The sequence below is a fragment of the Sipha flava genome, unplaced genomic scaffold (assembly GCF_003268045.1).
Source record: "Sipha flava isolate LNK unplaced genomic scaffold, YSA_version1 47_pilon_pilon, whole genome shotgun sequence".
Classification (NCBI taxonomy): domain Eukaryota; kingdom Metazoa; phylum Arthropoda; class Insecta; order Hemiptera; family Aphididae; genus Sipha; species Sipha flava.
Window position 1 is genome coordinate 95,996 of NW_020273276.1, and position 17,256 is coordinate 113,251.

The 17,256-nt window shown below is 31.4% G+C and overlaps 1 protein-coding gene across 1 annotated transcript; it reads right to left on the reverse strand.

Moving 5' to 3' along the window:
- Positions 1–1,729: 1,729 nt before the first annotated feature.
- On the reverse strand, positions 1,730–10,044 carry LOC112689901 (prostaglandin G/H synthase 2-like). Its single transcript, XM_025563777.1, has 11 exons — positions 8,700–10,044; positions 6,799–8,635; positions 6,504–6,641; positions 6,221–6,376; positions 6,010–6,144; positions 5,613–5,947; positions 5,100–5,518; positions 3,788–4,703; positions 3,494–3,670; positions 2,514–3,407; positions 1,730–2,178 (listed from the first exon to the last, which is right to left on the reverse strand). The coding sequence occupies exons 2-8, from the start codon at positions 7,064–7,066 to the stop codon at positions 4,184–4,186; spliced, it is 1,971 nt and encodes a 656-aa protein (XP_025419562.1). The 5' UTR covers positions 7,067–8,635; positions 8,700–10,044; the 3' UTR covers positions 1,730–2,178; positions 2,514–3,407; positions 3,494–3,670; positions 3,788–4,183.
- Between the last annotated feature and the right edge of the window lie 7,212 nt (positions 10,045–17,256).

Consider the following 17,256-nt stretch of genomic DNA (forward strand, 5'->3'; position numbering starts at 1 on the left):
AACATATTTATATTTTATATTTTTATATTTATATTTATTATTTATATTAATATATATTTAACAATTGTTTAATGTTAGGTATTCAGTTTTAACGCGTTTGAAATTATTGAACATAAATGTTTTCAATATTGAATTATTCTTTAACATTTTGTACTATACATTTTCTCATCATTAATTTACATTAAAATTAATTTTATTAACCCTGCTGGGTTGTAAATCAAAACATTTTCAAAGTTTTTTGGGTTTTTAAAAGTTCTCTGATATGTTGTAAATTGTCAGATTTTTTATTTAACGTATTATTAATCAATAAAATTTAGAATTTAATGTTCTCAAATATGTTGGCCACTAACCAAATGAATATTAAAAACACAGGATATGTACTTTATAAAATTATAGACTACTAAAATTTTATTAATGTTATGTGTATTACGTTTTTGATAGGACTATATTTATTAATAATCTATTTTGTTTTAATATGTTTATAATTTATATTGAATTAGTATAAAAAAAAAAATTCTGTTAAAAACGTTATAAATAACTTTTTAAATTGTAGAATAAAGTATATTATTAATAACATGTTTATTCATTTGTTAAATATTTACATTCTAATAATTTAAAAAGCTATAACTCTATATCCCCATTAATGAAATCCCGAAAGATAAAATACCTTCTTTACCTTCCTAGAATTATTCCACTATATAAATAATCAACTAAGGATCTAAGGGTAATTGAAATGAAATCCAACCGTTGCTGCCATCGTGGTATCTTTTTCTTTAATATTTATATATATATATATTAAATAACTACAAATATAATCAAGTTATTTAGTGTCTTTAAATATTTTTAAATATTTCTCTTAAAATAAAATATTTTTGTAATTATCTAAAAAAAAAATATTTTAAATACGCCTAAATAGTAAGTATTTTATTGCCGTGATATTTATACGTGCAATTTAGTTATAATTATTTATAATTATCATTCATTAATAATTTTAATATTTTAAGTTTAATAATATCGTAATAAAATTAAGAATAATACTTAACAAAAATAACCACTGTGATTCCAGGGTATTAATTTATCAACCCTTGTAGTCCTTATTATATAAATCTAATATATTATAATTTATTGAATTATTACAGGCTTAATTGATTTGGACGAGTCACTCCAAATGTTCCTTATTTTTACAAACGTCATTTGATCGAGATATCAATATATATTTTGAACGAATTATAAAAAAAATAATGATTTTTTAAATATTAAAACTTATATTTAAGTATAAAAAGAAAAAATAATAGTAATAGTATGAGAAACTACATTCATTATATTTAATTATATTTATGTTAGGCGTTTTAGGAAAAATCTACAACGTACTGAAAACATACATGATCAGGTATTCAAAACGTTTACAACGTTATAACGGAAAAATTATAAAAAATTAACAAAATCAATTAATAAACATTAAAATAATTAAATATATTACATCATATTATTAAACATAATTTAAGATTATTAATAAACAATAAAAGTATATACAACATAAAAAAATTGCAAGTAATAATAATTCAAAGTAACGTTTGTGCTTTCTTTTTACGTTGAATCAAGCATTATTTTTAAATCTTATTGTTATGAATAATTCAAAGTTAGTTAATCTGTGTTGACAATAATTTATACTTTCCGAAACATTTTATCCCAGTTTTATATATAAGTATTGAATTAATTAGTATATTAGTTGATTTCTGTAATTCAATTAAGAAAATTTAATCTACAGCGGTATGGATAAACTATTTTATAAAGATACACCGGATTCTTTGGATGGAAATGGAAATAGAAAACGAAAATGTGGACACGTTGGGACCATAACCATTTGCCTACATTAAGCTGTTGACCATACAAACCAAACTTAGTATAAAAACATCAACATTTTTAATATAAAAAAGTTTTTATTTAGCGCACGTAAGCCATACAATTTTGAGATTGGACGGGGGAAAAAACGATCTCGTAGAAATAATACGATCAACATTATCCCTGTAGAGCTCGATGGTAATGGTAACGAAATAGTAACGCAATAATATACGGATTTCATCAACGTTTCTGACTGGTTTGGCGGACGTTTCTGACTGGTTTGGCGGACGTGTCATCATCGTGGTGCGTAGTGGCGTAGGAAGACTTACAGCACCCCTGGAAAACATAGAAAAAAAATGCTTTTTAACCAATTTAAATTTGATGTTACAATACTTTTTTTAAGAATACAATTAATATATATAAGTTATTATTACAGTGTTAATTTTAAATTTTGAAAATTTGCTTTTATCGCTTTATGACTGGCAAATTCATCGATAATTTCTTTATATGAAAATTTTTAATTTAAATGCCCTTGTGCTATTTTCATAATTTCATCATTAAATTCACATTTAGTGTGTACAAATAGACAACATCTACGTATTTCAAAATGTATAAATGAAAATTTTCGATTTTACTGTAGGATAAAAATAAGACTTTTGCACAATTTTTACCCCTTTGCATTTCGCGCCCCTGGCGTAGGCACAGCTCGCCATATCCTTGATACGCCACTGGCGGCGCGTACACGCGGTGCTCTCGCCATACATTAGCTATAACATAACGCGATCGTCTCGGTTTGAATTCTAATGGACCTTAAGCAAACGCGTGTACTGGGAACACATGGTGGCGGCGGTTAGGGCCGAACAAACACAGCATGTTAGCGTCAGGAAGTTAAAAAATAATCGGATGTATACGTGGTAGGCAGAGAAAATAGAAAAACAAATGATACACCATGTACGTAGTATTACTGTTAACATACCATACGTTTAGAGTCGAGCAGCGCACATGAAGTGATAATACAATACGTGGATATCGTCATGTATTGTTTTTATTTTAATAAATCGTGTGGTTGTGTGTATCTATGATTTTATTTTACATTTGTGTAATTTTTCAAATGATGGCCATTTCAGCTTCATATGATACCAAGCGTTTTTCATTAAATTCAAAAAATAATCATTCCAGTCGAAATAAACAAATTATTTGATTTATTCACTTTTGAAATATTTAACATACGTTATTTCAGCCCTTCCCACCAATAAAAATACACGTTTTACAAAAATTTATTTTGCGAATAATTAGTATGTAATTTGTATGAATTTGTACGAATAACGTTATTCCAGTCCCTCCCACGAAAAACGAATTTTTCTCGGTGAACGAACTCCGTACAAATTCTGAAAATAGTCGTACAAATTCATGAAAATTACATACTAATTATAAACATGAAAAAAATCACACATTTCTAAATGGGGGGAAGGGTAATGGACGTGTTTGCTTGTTTTAATTTCAATCATATTATTCAATTTATTCATAGTGTTCATAACTATAATTCAAAAATAGTTTTGCTGAATCTGAAAAAAATATTAATAATGTTTATTATATTTATTACATGGTTACCTCTATTTTTCTACAATGTTTTTTATAATATATAAGTTACTGTTCTAATTTTAAACGAGTTAATCCATGTAAATTAGTCATATCAGATGTTACTATTCTAGTTGAATGATATCGTACAACTTATGCAACCTTCTGTAATAAAATACTTTTAGATAATTTTTACTTCATCAGACTCATCACATTTGTTTTATTCTGGTTTACTTTTCAACTTGTAAACCTATAATTTTAACGAAAATTAGCACATTAGTATCAGTGTCCTCGTTTATTTAAATGTATGTATTTTCTATTACAATACGTAAACGGTAAAATATCCAATATCGGTATGATACCTTACCAGCCGTTTTTTGGTTCAATGGTTGTAACTTATAACGTTTTGTTCTTTGTATGCCACGATCGTATAATCTAATTATATTTTTTTTTAATTCTTGCGTTAAATTAATATGATCATATTTCTATTATCTATCAAGAGTCTCATACACAGTCATCAATAACACTGATTAATATTTATATACGGATATATTTCCATCTGTAAAACATGCTGGACTACTCCGATTACTCAGTATATTCTAATATTAAAATACGTTAGGTATTGTATTTAAAAAAAATGGCTATTTGGACTAAGCTTAAATACATAACTGAATGAAGATCAATGAATTTGCAATTATAAATTAATTTGTATATGTCAAAAAAATAATAAGACCTATACAAAATACTTAAAAAATGTTGAAACCTATTTTGCATAAATATCGACAGTAAAATTACTGTCGCATTTATCGATCAGGTTGTTACAAATTAATGTTTTAATGTTGGCAGATTTTACTAAGTCAAAACCGTATTCCCCCCCGAACGTATCTGCATTCCATAATTCTTTACTACCCAGAGGATTTGTGATGATCGAATTAACTATAAAACTATTGATCATGACCGTGAACGTGGGAACTACATTGTCACTTTTCTTTTCCGTCAACATTCCAGTCAACAGCTCTACGTTGTCGACATCTCCATACAACGATATCAACTTATTAGCCGTTTCATGGTTTTCGGTCAGCTCGTAGAAGCTTTTGTAGGCTCGTAATCCGAAATGTCTTCGATAATCGTTAAAACCTTTTATCCTATTTTCCCGGGATAATTTGATCAGTAATTTTGTTAGCGGCATCGTCGCATCGCCGTCGTTGTTACTAGTCAACGATCCCATTTTTTGATCGACCATGAATCTGACCGTTTCAGTCATACCACTCGCTAATATTTGCCTGAAAATGTTAATCAAAAATTAAAAACCATCGAAAACGTTCGAAACTAAAAAACTAATACATAAACACACAAATAGTTTATACACAGAAATAGCCTGTAGTGTTATTACACTTTTACGACCGGTTATTATTACTTTATTGAAAAAACCAAGTATCGAAACCAATTTTAGGGAAATAGTGATAGGTATTTGTTCTAGTCGTTGATTAGGCGACACATGGGTGTAGGACTCGAACCCAATTCGACAAAGAATATGAATGAATATCCATTGCGAATGAAATATAATATTATAACCGTCGCGTGTCGTCGGATGGTATAGGCACATTATGCGCCTGTGATTATTCATCGAAACGAGCCGTGCGTAAGACTAGTAAACAGAGATATCCAATCGAACTGACCTAGTGTCGTCTAAACCGTCGGGTAGACCGGACGGTAAGATGGTCGTCAACAGTAACTCCAGCGGCGTTTTAGCAGGGGCACTGGTGTTCAGGAGCACGTCGCGGTACGTCTCTGGGTGGTATTTCAACGTGAACGGATTGGCCGCGGGTAACACCTCGTTCATCATGATGGCCATCATCTGCGCGACCACCGTCCTCCTGGCGACCGCGTACAGCTGATCGTCCGTCCACTCGGGCCAACGGGTCGTCAGTAGGTCGCACACGCGGTTGTGCTCACGCACCCATAACGTGGTCATGGCGAACAGCAGCGGGTCCTCGCCCAGCAGCGGGTTGGCCACTGCCCACTGGGTGCGCAGGGCCCCGTAAACGTCCGCGAACACCGACCGCGGTGGTTGGCCGACGGTCACCGCTTGGTTGAACTGTTATTGTAGCCGCCGAACGCAATACACGGGTAAAATCGGTCGTTAAACGATCGAAAACATAACCGTTCGTCCTAATAAATGTGGTGCTTACCCAGTGCTGTTGATCGGCTACCGGCGTCCGGGTGAACACCTTCCGGATCTTCTCCGCGAAGGACAACCGCGACGGATACTGTTCACCGCCCGAGTACTCGGTCTTCAGCTTGCCGCCGGCCATCGACCTGAGCCTTTTCTCCGCGTCCCCGTCGCTCCCGTACAGCTGAGAGCCCGTCACCGTCGAATCGTAATCTTTTCCAAAAAACTGCATGACGAAGTACCGGTAAAACGTGCGGTACAGCAGATTCCGCCGTTTCGGGTCCTGCGTCAAACCACCGTCCTTTTCCCGCTTGAACACTTGGTCGTACAACGTGTTCAACGGCGGCAAGTTATCTGCGGACGGTACACACTGGTCACTATTATGGTTCTGACAGGTATAAGAATATTATACTTACCGTTAACTGGACAGTATATCGGACGGGCAGGCAGTAATATCCTGCTGGAGTTCGTCGTCGAGACTAGGATGTCGTTCTCGGTGCCGTCCGTCGAAACCCAGTCGTCCGTCATTCGTTTCAGTTGCTGTTGGTGGACTGAAAATCACGTTTAACTGTTACGTACACGTACCTTGGCCTCGTTGCCGCGAGTGCGACGGATCGTTATGCTTACACGAGATAACGGTTTTCTGGTACCGTTCCGCAGGATCAGTGGTCGAAAAAAGGGACTGCCACCACCACATTTTAGGCGCGCCTCTTCGCATGTCTTCGTTCGCACCGTCGAACCAAGCACCGCCAATCAGCCGGGAAACGGTTGAAAAATATCGCTCTGCAACGAATAAAAAAAAAAAAAAAAAACATATAGTTTGTTGAATATTCGTCGCCGAAAACACTCGGAACGTCTTGTAAACGTGTATGTGGCTGTCGACCAAACGATATCGTGCGATCGATATTACCGTCGGCACATAGTTCCCCGTAATAATTATGCGGACATTGGCACGTGAACACTCCTTTATTTTGAACGAGTACACCGCCGTTTTGGCATTGTTTCTTCATCAACGCATCGCAGTACGACCAATCCTTTGTGTCGTGGTCTAAATCGAAGAATTATTAGTTTATTATATTATTAGTTCAGTACAACGTCACTTGACGGCTGATCATGTATATATTGGGTGACGATATTCTTTGAATTTTGAAAAAACACATCAACATTCAAATATAATAGTTCAATAAATATCTGTACATAAATACCTTTGGTAAAGTACTGGATCGCAAACAGAACGATCGAAAGGTAAATAAGTGGTAACCTCAACTCCCGCATTACCGTTGACCAGCTCCATGTCCACCCAAAATAGGAGCGATGCGTATTCGTCCATTTGGCATATTCCTTATATTTGCGATTCGTGGTCCTGTTACTCAAGATCGATTGCTCTAGGATATAGTACTCTTCATCGCTTATCTCATTGCGATTCTTCGCACTTCGAAGTTTCATCAACAAATGTAGAGTGTATGCATCCATTTCAATGTCAAATTTATTAATTATTAGTTAAATTAATTTATAAATAATCAAATGTACAAAAGAATCAATAATCGTACTTTATGACCAAAATGTAATAAATGCAGATGTCAAATTATGTTTCATAGCAATGTTATTGTTGTTACGTGGATATTAATAACCCATAGATTTAGCTAATAAAAAATAAATCCGCCGAAATTTGGCCAGCGCATATAAATTGTAGATTACAATATTAAGTTTACTTTAACTATGACAATAATTTACAATGTATGTACACGTTTCGTCGTTCCGGTGACTCCAGTATTAAATCGTATTTAATACCAATAGATATTATTGATAAAAAAGACGGCAGAAATATATCTCTCCGGGGTGACGTGGATTTTAATCTTTATCCAGTTCCGAACAGAATTTCCTTAAGATTTACATGAATGTGCAATGTTGCAAGCTTTTCGTTTTTTTAATTGTTTTTATTTTATTAATCTATTTGATAAGGAGAGCCTGGTAACCGAGTCCAGGTTACAGCCCTTACGTGGGTTTTTTGGCATGGTCAGTTTATAGTTGAATGTTGGAGTGTTTTGGGTGACATCGGACAAAGAGGTGGAGCGTTTTTTTCTCTAGAGGCGGTTTTCTTGTCCGGTTATAACCACCAGTCGGCGACTGGGTTTGAACTAACGGCTGTGCGTTTATCAGCCCTTAATATAATCGTAATCTACTGTTCGACTACGGCAATCACATCTTTAGATTAATGTGTACTAAGAATCGGTAGCATTATAAATTTATCATCGATAAATAAAATAAAAGTGTTTATACATCACGATATTTCGGTAGATACTACCTCGAGAATAATATTGATAGCAACAGCAAAAAGAAACATTAGTCCACGAACGCCCACGAATACAAAAGGTCGATAGACGTTGATTAATTGTACTATAACAAATCCTTGTCAACTATTAAATTTAGAATGCGGCAAGTACTTGCAAAAATGGTCTCATTTCTTGTAAGTAACATGCAGACCAAATATTATTTGTGTATACATATAAAAACACATCGATGCTTTGATAAAATTGTACACGTGTTTTTATCTTTTATTTTAAATATCTGTTTATGACAATTATGTTTAATTAAATTGATACAAAAATGTATGCGTATTGTTTTATGTGTAATTTCAAGTTTGATTATAGTTATAGATATTTTGTTAGTTACGATTAATAACCCACCTTTCATTTTTTTGCAACAATATTTTTTTTATAGTCAGCAGATTATTTCTCATCCATGGCATTATATTATTTTTTTTAGTGCTTAGAGTGTCCGACAAATATGTAATAATACTTAAATTATTTTAAACTAAAATTTTGTTTAAAGTAATAAACTAAAAAATATTACGTTATAGCTTGCTGAATGGCTAACACAAACTAACACAAACACATTGAGATACCAACATATATACGAGTAGAGACATACATTTTTCTAATTACTTGGAAATTTTTGACGGTTTATGCTTGCCAAACACCGCCGTGGACGTTCAACCGATTGTCAATCGCAGATGTTCGCGCAGCAAATTCCGAACTCCACCTATTAGGTTAAGTAAAAAATAAAAGATTTTTTTTTTTTTAATCATAAAATAATTTAATATTACCTAGATCTTTAAAAAGTATTTTGGTTTCATCTATTATTTTACTTATAATTTTTATTCGTATTTTTACTCCGCGCTTTCCTTGTGACGTTTATTACTGTAAACATTGAGCACGTCCGTAAAATCATTTCTGGCTATTGTGATTACATAGTGGAAACTGTCAATTTTATGCACGGATGACATATTGTGCTATAACACTACACCTAATTGGCCCCTAATAATACACAAACACAGTTCTTTAAATCGCTTTAATTTTTTTTTATTCTTTGCGAATACCACGTAAAACATTACCATTATATTATGATCATTATGTCCTATAGAAATATGTGAACTAAGTAATTTCTTATGTTAATTGAAGTTTTAGGTGTATACTATTAGGAATAATTACAAACCAATATCCACCTGGATCACCATACGAGTTGCTCTCGGTGAAACTATGTAGTAATTTTTTTGATATTAAGTTTAAAACAAAAAAATAGAATAATATATATTATTATTATTAATGCGCAGTAGGTACTACTTGCAATGTAAAAATATTCTAGTAAACTCGTATTATATGTATTGTAAGAAGCCCTGTGTACTTGAAGCTTGAAAAATGCATAGGTTTTTTTTTCGTTTGACTATTGACAACCACCGAGCGTTTTAAAATGTTTATGAACAAAAATTGTTATTCTGTATGCACGCTGTAAGCCTATGTAATAAAATAATGTAATCGAAAACACAATAACACTCTAATGGATAAGAAAAAAATAAATACTCAACACTGTCATCGGTTGGCGAGTTTATTACGACCCCGTTGTGCTCGAATGGCTTGAAATCATTTTCATTATTGGATGGTTATACATTTTGAAAATAAATGACATTATAATTTATAAATGACTGTGTATTAAAAACGATCAATGTTACAATGTAAATAAAATAAATACAGTTATTTAGGTTTTCAAGAGATGTGGATTTCGTCATAAATATATTATTTAGGTATTTCGAGTGTAATACTCACATTTTTGCGAATATGCTTCCGTCGTTGTCTAACATTGGAGAACGTAGTTTGCAGTAGCTTGTTATTTAATTAAATGGTTAAACTCGACATCGTTGTACTCGGTTAGTAGGAAATAATTTAAATATATTTTTCACAACAATAGCACATAGGTATCGTTAGAATAAAAAAACGCAATTAGGTGTATTAACAATCCAAATAACCATACTCGACCATCATCGAGTTCTCTATATAAAAACACGTTTCAATAATTATTTTCGTGTGTTAGGTATACATTATGTTATTAAATCATTGGGGCATGGGTCGTGTACGGCTACGGATGAAGACTTTTAAACTCCCGCGGACCATGAAGTGCACACAAACACACACCGAGTTGTACTATTGTAATCGCGTTGCGGCAAACCATTTGTTGTTAATTCCGATTTAACGTGCACGATAAACAAAACATGTACGTGAACAATAACGTTTTTTGGAATAATTGCCGTCGTTCATTCGATTTGTATATACTGAATGTTTCTGAAATGGTTGAGGTGACCAGTATATTATACTTATTAAGTATATTTGCTTGGGCGGCCCAAAGAAGATTGCTTTGAATTTTTTTTCTAATTTTGAAACCAAGGCCTTGCAAGATCTTATTTAATTGTCTAAAGAATATTATATTTTTACAAAAGTAAAATTCAGTCAATTTTTCAGATATGTTAAATGACAAAAAATAAATTTCACATCTGTGAAATAGTAAACCATTTCACATTCTGTGAAACCATCATTTATCTTGTAGAGCTCTCATATGAATTTATAAGTCACACAAATATTTTTGATTCTGTCAACTCTGGTGTGAAAAACACGCCATGAGTACAAAAATGATATTATACATCGATTCATATAAGAAATTTGTATGAAATACCACACAATTATTTATTTTGACATTTAAGAGAATATTTCAAAGATAATCATGTATATAAATTGCTGGTTTTAAGAGAGTAAAAAATGTCAAAAAAATCTTCAATGGGCCATCCCATCGAGTACGCTTTTACTAGTTACATACACCATTTAAGAAACAGTCTAAAAAAGTATTATTGGTGCATATCACATAATTTACATGTAATACATAATATGTATATTATACACGATTCGATATCCACCATGAATCTATAGATGTACACCACTGAAGGTTTTTTCGATTTATAGATAACCCATGGGGTATCGATAACTTTCGATTTTTTATCGGTGAACTCTATTTTTCCAAATTATTTACGTGAGAACAACATATTAGTGTGAGATCATAAATCTTGTTAATAATAATAGATCAACAGTTTTTAAGTGGTTATCACTGGACGTAATATCTGCAAATTTTCCTCTTTTCCAAACTAATTATTCATTATTTGTTATAAATAATTAAAAGAAAATATTAATTTTAAAATCGTAATCGTAAACACTTTAGTCGATTATTCTTACTGATAATAAGTAAATTATTATGTATACTAATATGTATAATATGCAAGAATGGTACAATAAAGAATGCATTTGTTCACAAGTTTTGAAAACTATAGTTTCTTCTTTGAAATGTTTGGAGCATGGAAAGTTTTATCAAGTATGTATAAAATATAGTTGTTAATGTTATTAAACTTATACATATATTTCTTACAGTACTCTTTATTATTGTATTAATTAAACTACTCATAATAATTTAGCCCCCGCGTCAAGTAAATTCTGGATTCACCCTTGTAACAGCTGTAACCGTAAGATATTGACGTTGGTACCCATGATAAAATAAAAGCACCCACCCATTTTTTAACATAAAATCTATAATGAAAAAGGAATTCATTATTTTAAAATCTACATATATATGAAAAGACACATCCATATAACATAAATACATTTATATGGAAAGTGACGGGACCAAGAAGAAGGTGGTTAGACGTAGTGGAAGAATTTAATATTTAAACTAAAGATCATCTAGTTACGTTATAAACATAGGTCAGATAGAATGCAGTTCTTTTTTCATTAAAACTAAATAAGCTTATGTCAAAGTGCTATAACTGGGTGGTTCTTCTATCCCGTCAACAAGCTATAGATTAAAAACATCTTTTATTGTATTGAATATTGTGTAAAGATCGTATAATTATCTATAAAAAACTAAAATATAATACCATGTTATTGATTAAATGAAAAAATTAGTTAAATTATTTTGAGCAAAATAGTTATCAACGTGTACATTGAGAGTATTTGTATTCAAAATAGTTTTTACTCGTCAAAAATGTATATATAATTATTAAAGGTGTTTGAAAATCTAATTTTATTTTTCTTCGGCGTATAGCCTATTGAACTTTTAATATCGATACTACACGAAATATGTTGTATGGTACAGTGAACAGTGTTTAGGTTGAGCGAATTGGACGGCTTTTGTTCCGCCTCTCTGGAAATATTTATTATCACTTACTGTAACACCGTACTACCATACCTTCTTACTCGCCTACAATAATTGATCAATTACTCACGAATAAGTCTAATGAATTGTGTGGAAACTAGGTGAGAGGTAAAGTTCTATTGAAGTTTTGAAGGAGAGGCAGGATCTGCCTTTTATCCTACTCGTGTAGTAAGTAGACGTACAATACATCCAATATGTACAATACAATATGTACGAGTGCGATTGTAGTTTTTTTTCCGGATGGAATGTCTATTATTTTTTCTGGTTCTAATGCGTGCATTAAAAAATGCTTAACATCTTTTGGGTACGGATTGAAATACTAATAATAAAGACGTGTATAAGTCGATGCGTGGTGGCTAGTACCAACATCTGATCACAGATAGCGCTACTTAAATCAAAAGCTTACGTAATTTTTATGCGGTATAGTTTATTTGTTTATAATTATTGATAATATTATAATGCATGTTGTTTATTAATATATTATAATATATTGTGTGTATTCTCAATGGGTGTCCGCTTATTGGGTGTACATACAAATATATTATTACGTACATGTATATGTTAAGTATGATTTCAAACAAACGAAGAAGTGACATTTGGTAACTCGGGAGAGATTCAGAGGTCTCGACAGTATTGAACAAACTTTTACTTGTTTTCGTTGGTAGTTAAATTGCATAATGGTAATTTATTGTATATGTTACGGAAACAATTTTTGTCTGTTTATTTAATCGAATAATTGTTTTTAATTTTGTATAAATCCGAAGAAGACGAATGTAATATAAGTTTTTATTTGGCTTAAAATTAAATTTGATTTTATTAAAATCTAATCACTCGATTGGCAATGAAAAAAAATAAAATAAATAAATAAATAAAATGTATAATATAATGTTGTTCGGCCACTGTGGCTTAATACACTTTTTGAACAATTCTTAATAATATCACTTTGTATACCGAGTAAAAAAAGTGAAAATGAGTTACATTATTATTTTGATTATTCTTTGTTACCCTTTGGTTGGTAATAAATTATGTATATTTACATAATTAGGGAGAACAATGTAGGAGTTTTCAAAAGTGGCAAGACCTTTGGGAGCATTGTATAAAAGTTATAAAGGACACTGTTGTTATGGTTTTAATTTAAATTTTCAGGATCTATTAAATATAATTTATAATATTACATTATGAGTTTCTTTACACACCTCGTATGTACAGTATTCTAAATTTTAAATATATACTAAATTGGATTGTTTTTATATATGCATGACTGTACTTATGTATGTATCTACAGGCTACAACTGAAAATTAAAAATATATGTATAAAATATGTTTTGGCTAGGCTTGTGTATATAATTTAACGTATTCAAGTAGGTACCTAAAGTATTTTTTACATTTGAAAAATGTCAAAAAACTATTTTAGATGTAAATACAATTCCTAAGTAAATCATGAAACTTTTAGAAAACTACTAGAAGAAAAAAATATGTTTTAAATACTAAATTTGTTTTTTAATAATTTATTTCAAAAGCCAATATTTTTACCAGTAATATATTTTATTGTATTATTGATATGATAATAATTATCATATAAAATAATAAGTATAATAATTATTCGATTATTTAATTTTTATTTTCTCATCTAATGTTTGTGTTAATATCTTAGTAATATTGAGTGCATAATTACAATTTTTGATAATTTATTACCTACCTAGATTTTACTAGATTTTAGATATTTTCTTCGGATGAAATCTCGAAACTTCTTTGAGTTTTAATCAAGTTTTTTTGTAACTAGGCTATAGGTTTTATGCTTTCTATCATAAGAACAACAACAGTCATGAATAAATATAACGAGTAGGTGTGTATTGTGTTTGTATAACAGCCATTGTGGATAGCTTTGTTGCGTTGTAGAGGAAAACTGACATCAATGCATTAGTTTTTTCTGAGTCTCCTAACTCTGTCAAATACACACTTAACTAACTTAATCGAATTTTGTAAATGTACATAATGCCATTAATAACTACGTTGACGTGTATAAGATGGTGATGAATTATAATAAATATGGTTTCTTTGTAAACGGGTTTACAAGATAATGATACCTATATGGAATACCACTCCTTTATGAACGTAAATTATGATGTACATGCATGTACAACGTATATATTTATGAAATGTTTTTTAATATTGTTTTTTGTACTATGAGTCGTGGTATAAAAGTATGAGAAAAATGAGTCTTATTCAACTCCAGTGTTCATATTAACGTAATTTTTAAAGACATTTTCAAGTGATAGAGTATTGTAAAAAACTACTGGAAATCATGCAAATAGATGAAGATCGAGGTTATATAGTTTTAATAAATGTTTAGGATACGCAATTAAATTTATAACGGAAGGTACAATGCAATGGCTATGATAGTAAATTAAATGTATATACTCTTTGAGTAAAAATTTTTCAGTGATATATTAACACGCTAAACATTTTTCTAGAGGGAAAGTGTATATTAAAACGTGAAAATTTAATTTTACATGTTATTTTACTGTTCTTACCATAGGCGGTACTAGACCCTCTTGGCAGGGGGTGGGGTAGGAAATAATTTAAGTAAAATATTAACACTATTTTGTCTAAATCTTTAGACTAGCAATACTATAAAAAAAATTATTTTATTGATAACTATTTTAACTTATTTCAAATAAGATTATTTTGTAAAATAAATAATACTCTTAAAAATACCTACATTTATATTATTTTATCTTATAAAATTTTAAAATAATAACTTACCACAATTTACCTGTGATGGTTCTCATAGGCGGACCCAGAGTGATACATTTGAGTGTGCCCTATCATTTTTTGGTTATTTTTTCAAAATATAAAAGGGAAGCTATAATCATTTACATGTAGACTGTGTTATGATTTAAACTCTAAAAATAAAGGCTTCGTTAATGATGTAAAATAACGATTGGTAAAATATACTCGTAATTATTATTTCAGACTTATTCTGTTATTCTGAACACTTGCAATATTACTTACAAAAAACTAAAATTTAATTAATGTGTATGCACATATATTCTCAATTGTAATTATTCAATTTTTTTATTCGCATTATTCACATTAGGGTGTACCAAGACACACCCGGTACACCCCATAGAGCTACCTATGATGGTTCTTGTATGAAAAAGTCGTATAAAGTTTTTATTTTTTACTTTGGTTTGTGTTCATAATTTTTATTATAATTAGTATTATCCAAAAAACTCAAGAATACTAAATAAAATACACACTTCAAATCAAAGTATAAAATCATACAAAACGTTTGTGATACAGATAATAATAAAGTAATAATATTGGTTCATGATTTGTCAATGATAAAAATAAATTATAATAATATTGAAAATGTTGACGCAAAAAATCTTATCAGCATATTTACATGAATGGTTCTCACGGTTGTAGATCATAATATTATCACTTATAACCATGCAGACTCTAAATAAGTATGTAATATGAGGGGTTACCAACCAATATTTGAAATGTATAGGGAGAGTAAGAAGTCGTATGGGGGGCAGCCGCCTACCTTGCCCCTCCCGTAGTACCGCCTATGATTCTTACTATTACTCGAGAAAGTTGCCAACGATAATTAATATTTATTGAAGTTATTATACGATATAAGTTTCTACTTAATGCTTAAAAATTAATCAAATCTCAGACTACTTTTACTTTCTGTTGAATTCGTTATTTATCTTCAATGATTTTGATTACTGACTACATAATATAATGATTAGAGTCCCAATTCGACTAAATTATTAATGCAATTCTTAAGAGACATGTACATAACGTGTACCGGAAGCCAGAATGCGGTGGCTATTATGATCGCTTAAGAGAGAGTGTTGAGATTTGAAGAAACCCTACAAAGGCAATAGAAATGTAATAGTGCTCACACGTCTTGTTATCTATTCATAATGTACACCACATGCACGGTAATTTTTCTAACTGTTATGTATTACCTTACCGCAGTACAAGAGTTTCCTGAAAACAACATGATCTAGCTAGCCGTTCCCTGGTCGCCACAACGAATATTGCTACGAATCGGTTACGCGATTCACGAAGAAGTGTTGGGACGTGATTCCCACGCGCGGTTATCAAATTTTCAACTTTTTTAGACTGCAAGTTAATACATTTATTTCTAGCATATTAAAACATGATTTATACAAATAATAATTCAACGGTGGTCGGCTGCGGTAGCGCAGCCACGACACAATACGGTGTTGACACCTTATTGATAGTTAAATGCGTGTTTGCGTTATGCGCGAGTCGTCTCAGCGTCCGTGACAACCGCCAAAAGTGTAGTAGTAGTAATCACGGTAGAAGTAATACGCTCATGCACCGAAGACAAACACCCGTTGTTCGTCGACATTTAGTCAGTGTCAACATTTTAAAATATTTAAAAACCAAATATTAATACACCAGTACACAGTATACACACGTAGAAACGACCCGTAAGGGGGTGGATGTAGCCCCTTAATTCACCCCCACCCCTCTTGGATACTCCCAGTGTCGTATTTAGTAATTCTGCGCCCCGGCGCGAAAAAAAAAAAATTGGCGTCCCTCTAAGGGGCTTATCCACGGAAAATATAGGAGATAGATCCTCATGATCCTTTTAGATATTCTAAAATCAAATGCTATTTTTGTGTAGTAGATACGCCACCGCACGCCGCTCGTGATAACATAATACGCCGTATTATTATAAATAACTTATGTTTATTGATATCATCACAACAAATTTGAGAACTGATATTAGGTATATTAATAATATTCTAGATCACTGATAGCTATATTGCTATAAACACATTAATAATATATATATATAAATATATTAATAATTTATTTAAATTAAATACATTAACATTAATTTATGATACTGTTATTAAAAACCAAAAAAAATAATGATTTCAAAATAATTTTAAATGTTCAATAATTCACAAATGAGCAAATTTCCGACCACAAAATTTTGGCGCCCCCAAAAAACTTGCGCCCGGGGCAGTTGTAGCCAGTACCACCCCTTAAATGCGACCCTGGATACTCCACTGACAATACCGTCGTGACTGGGGTCCGTATTCCGCACACGTTTAGTCGATACGGTTTAACGGACGCCTCGT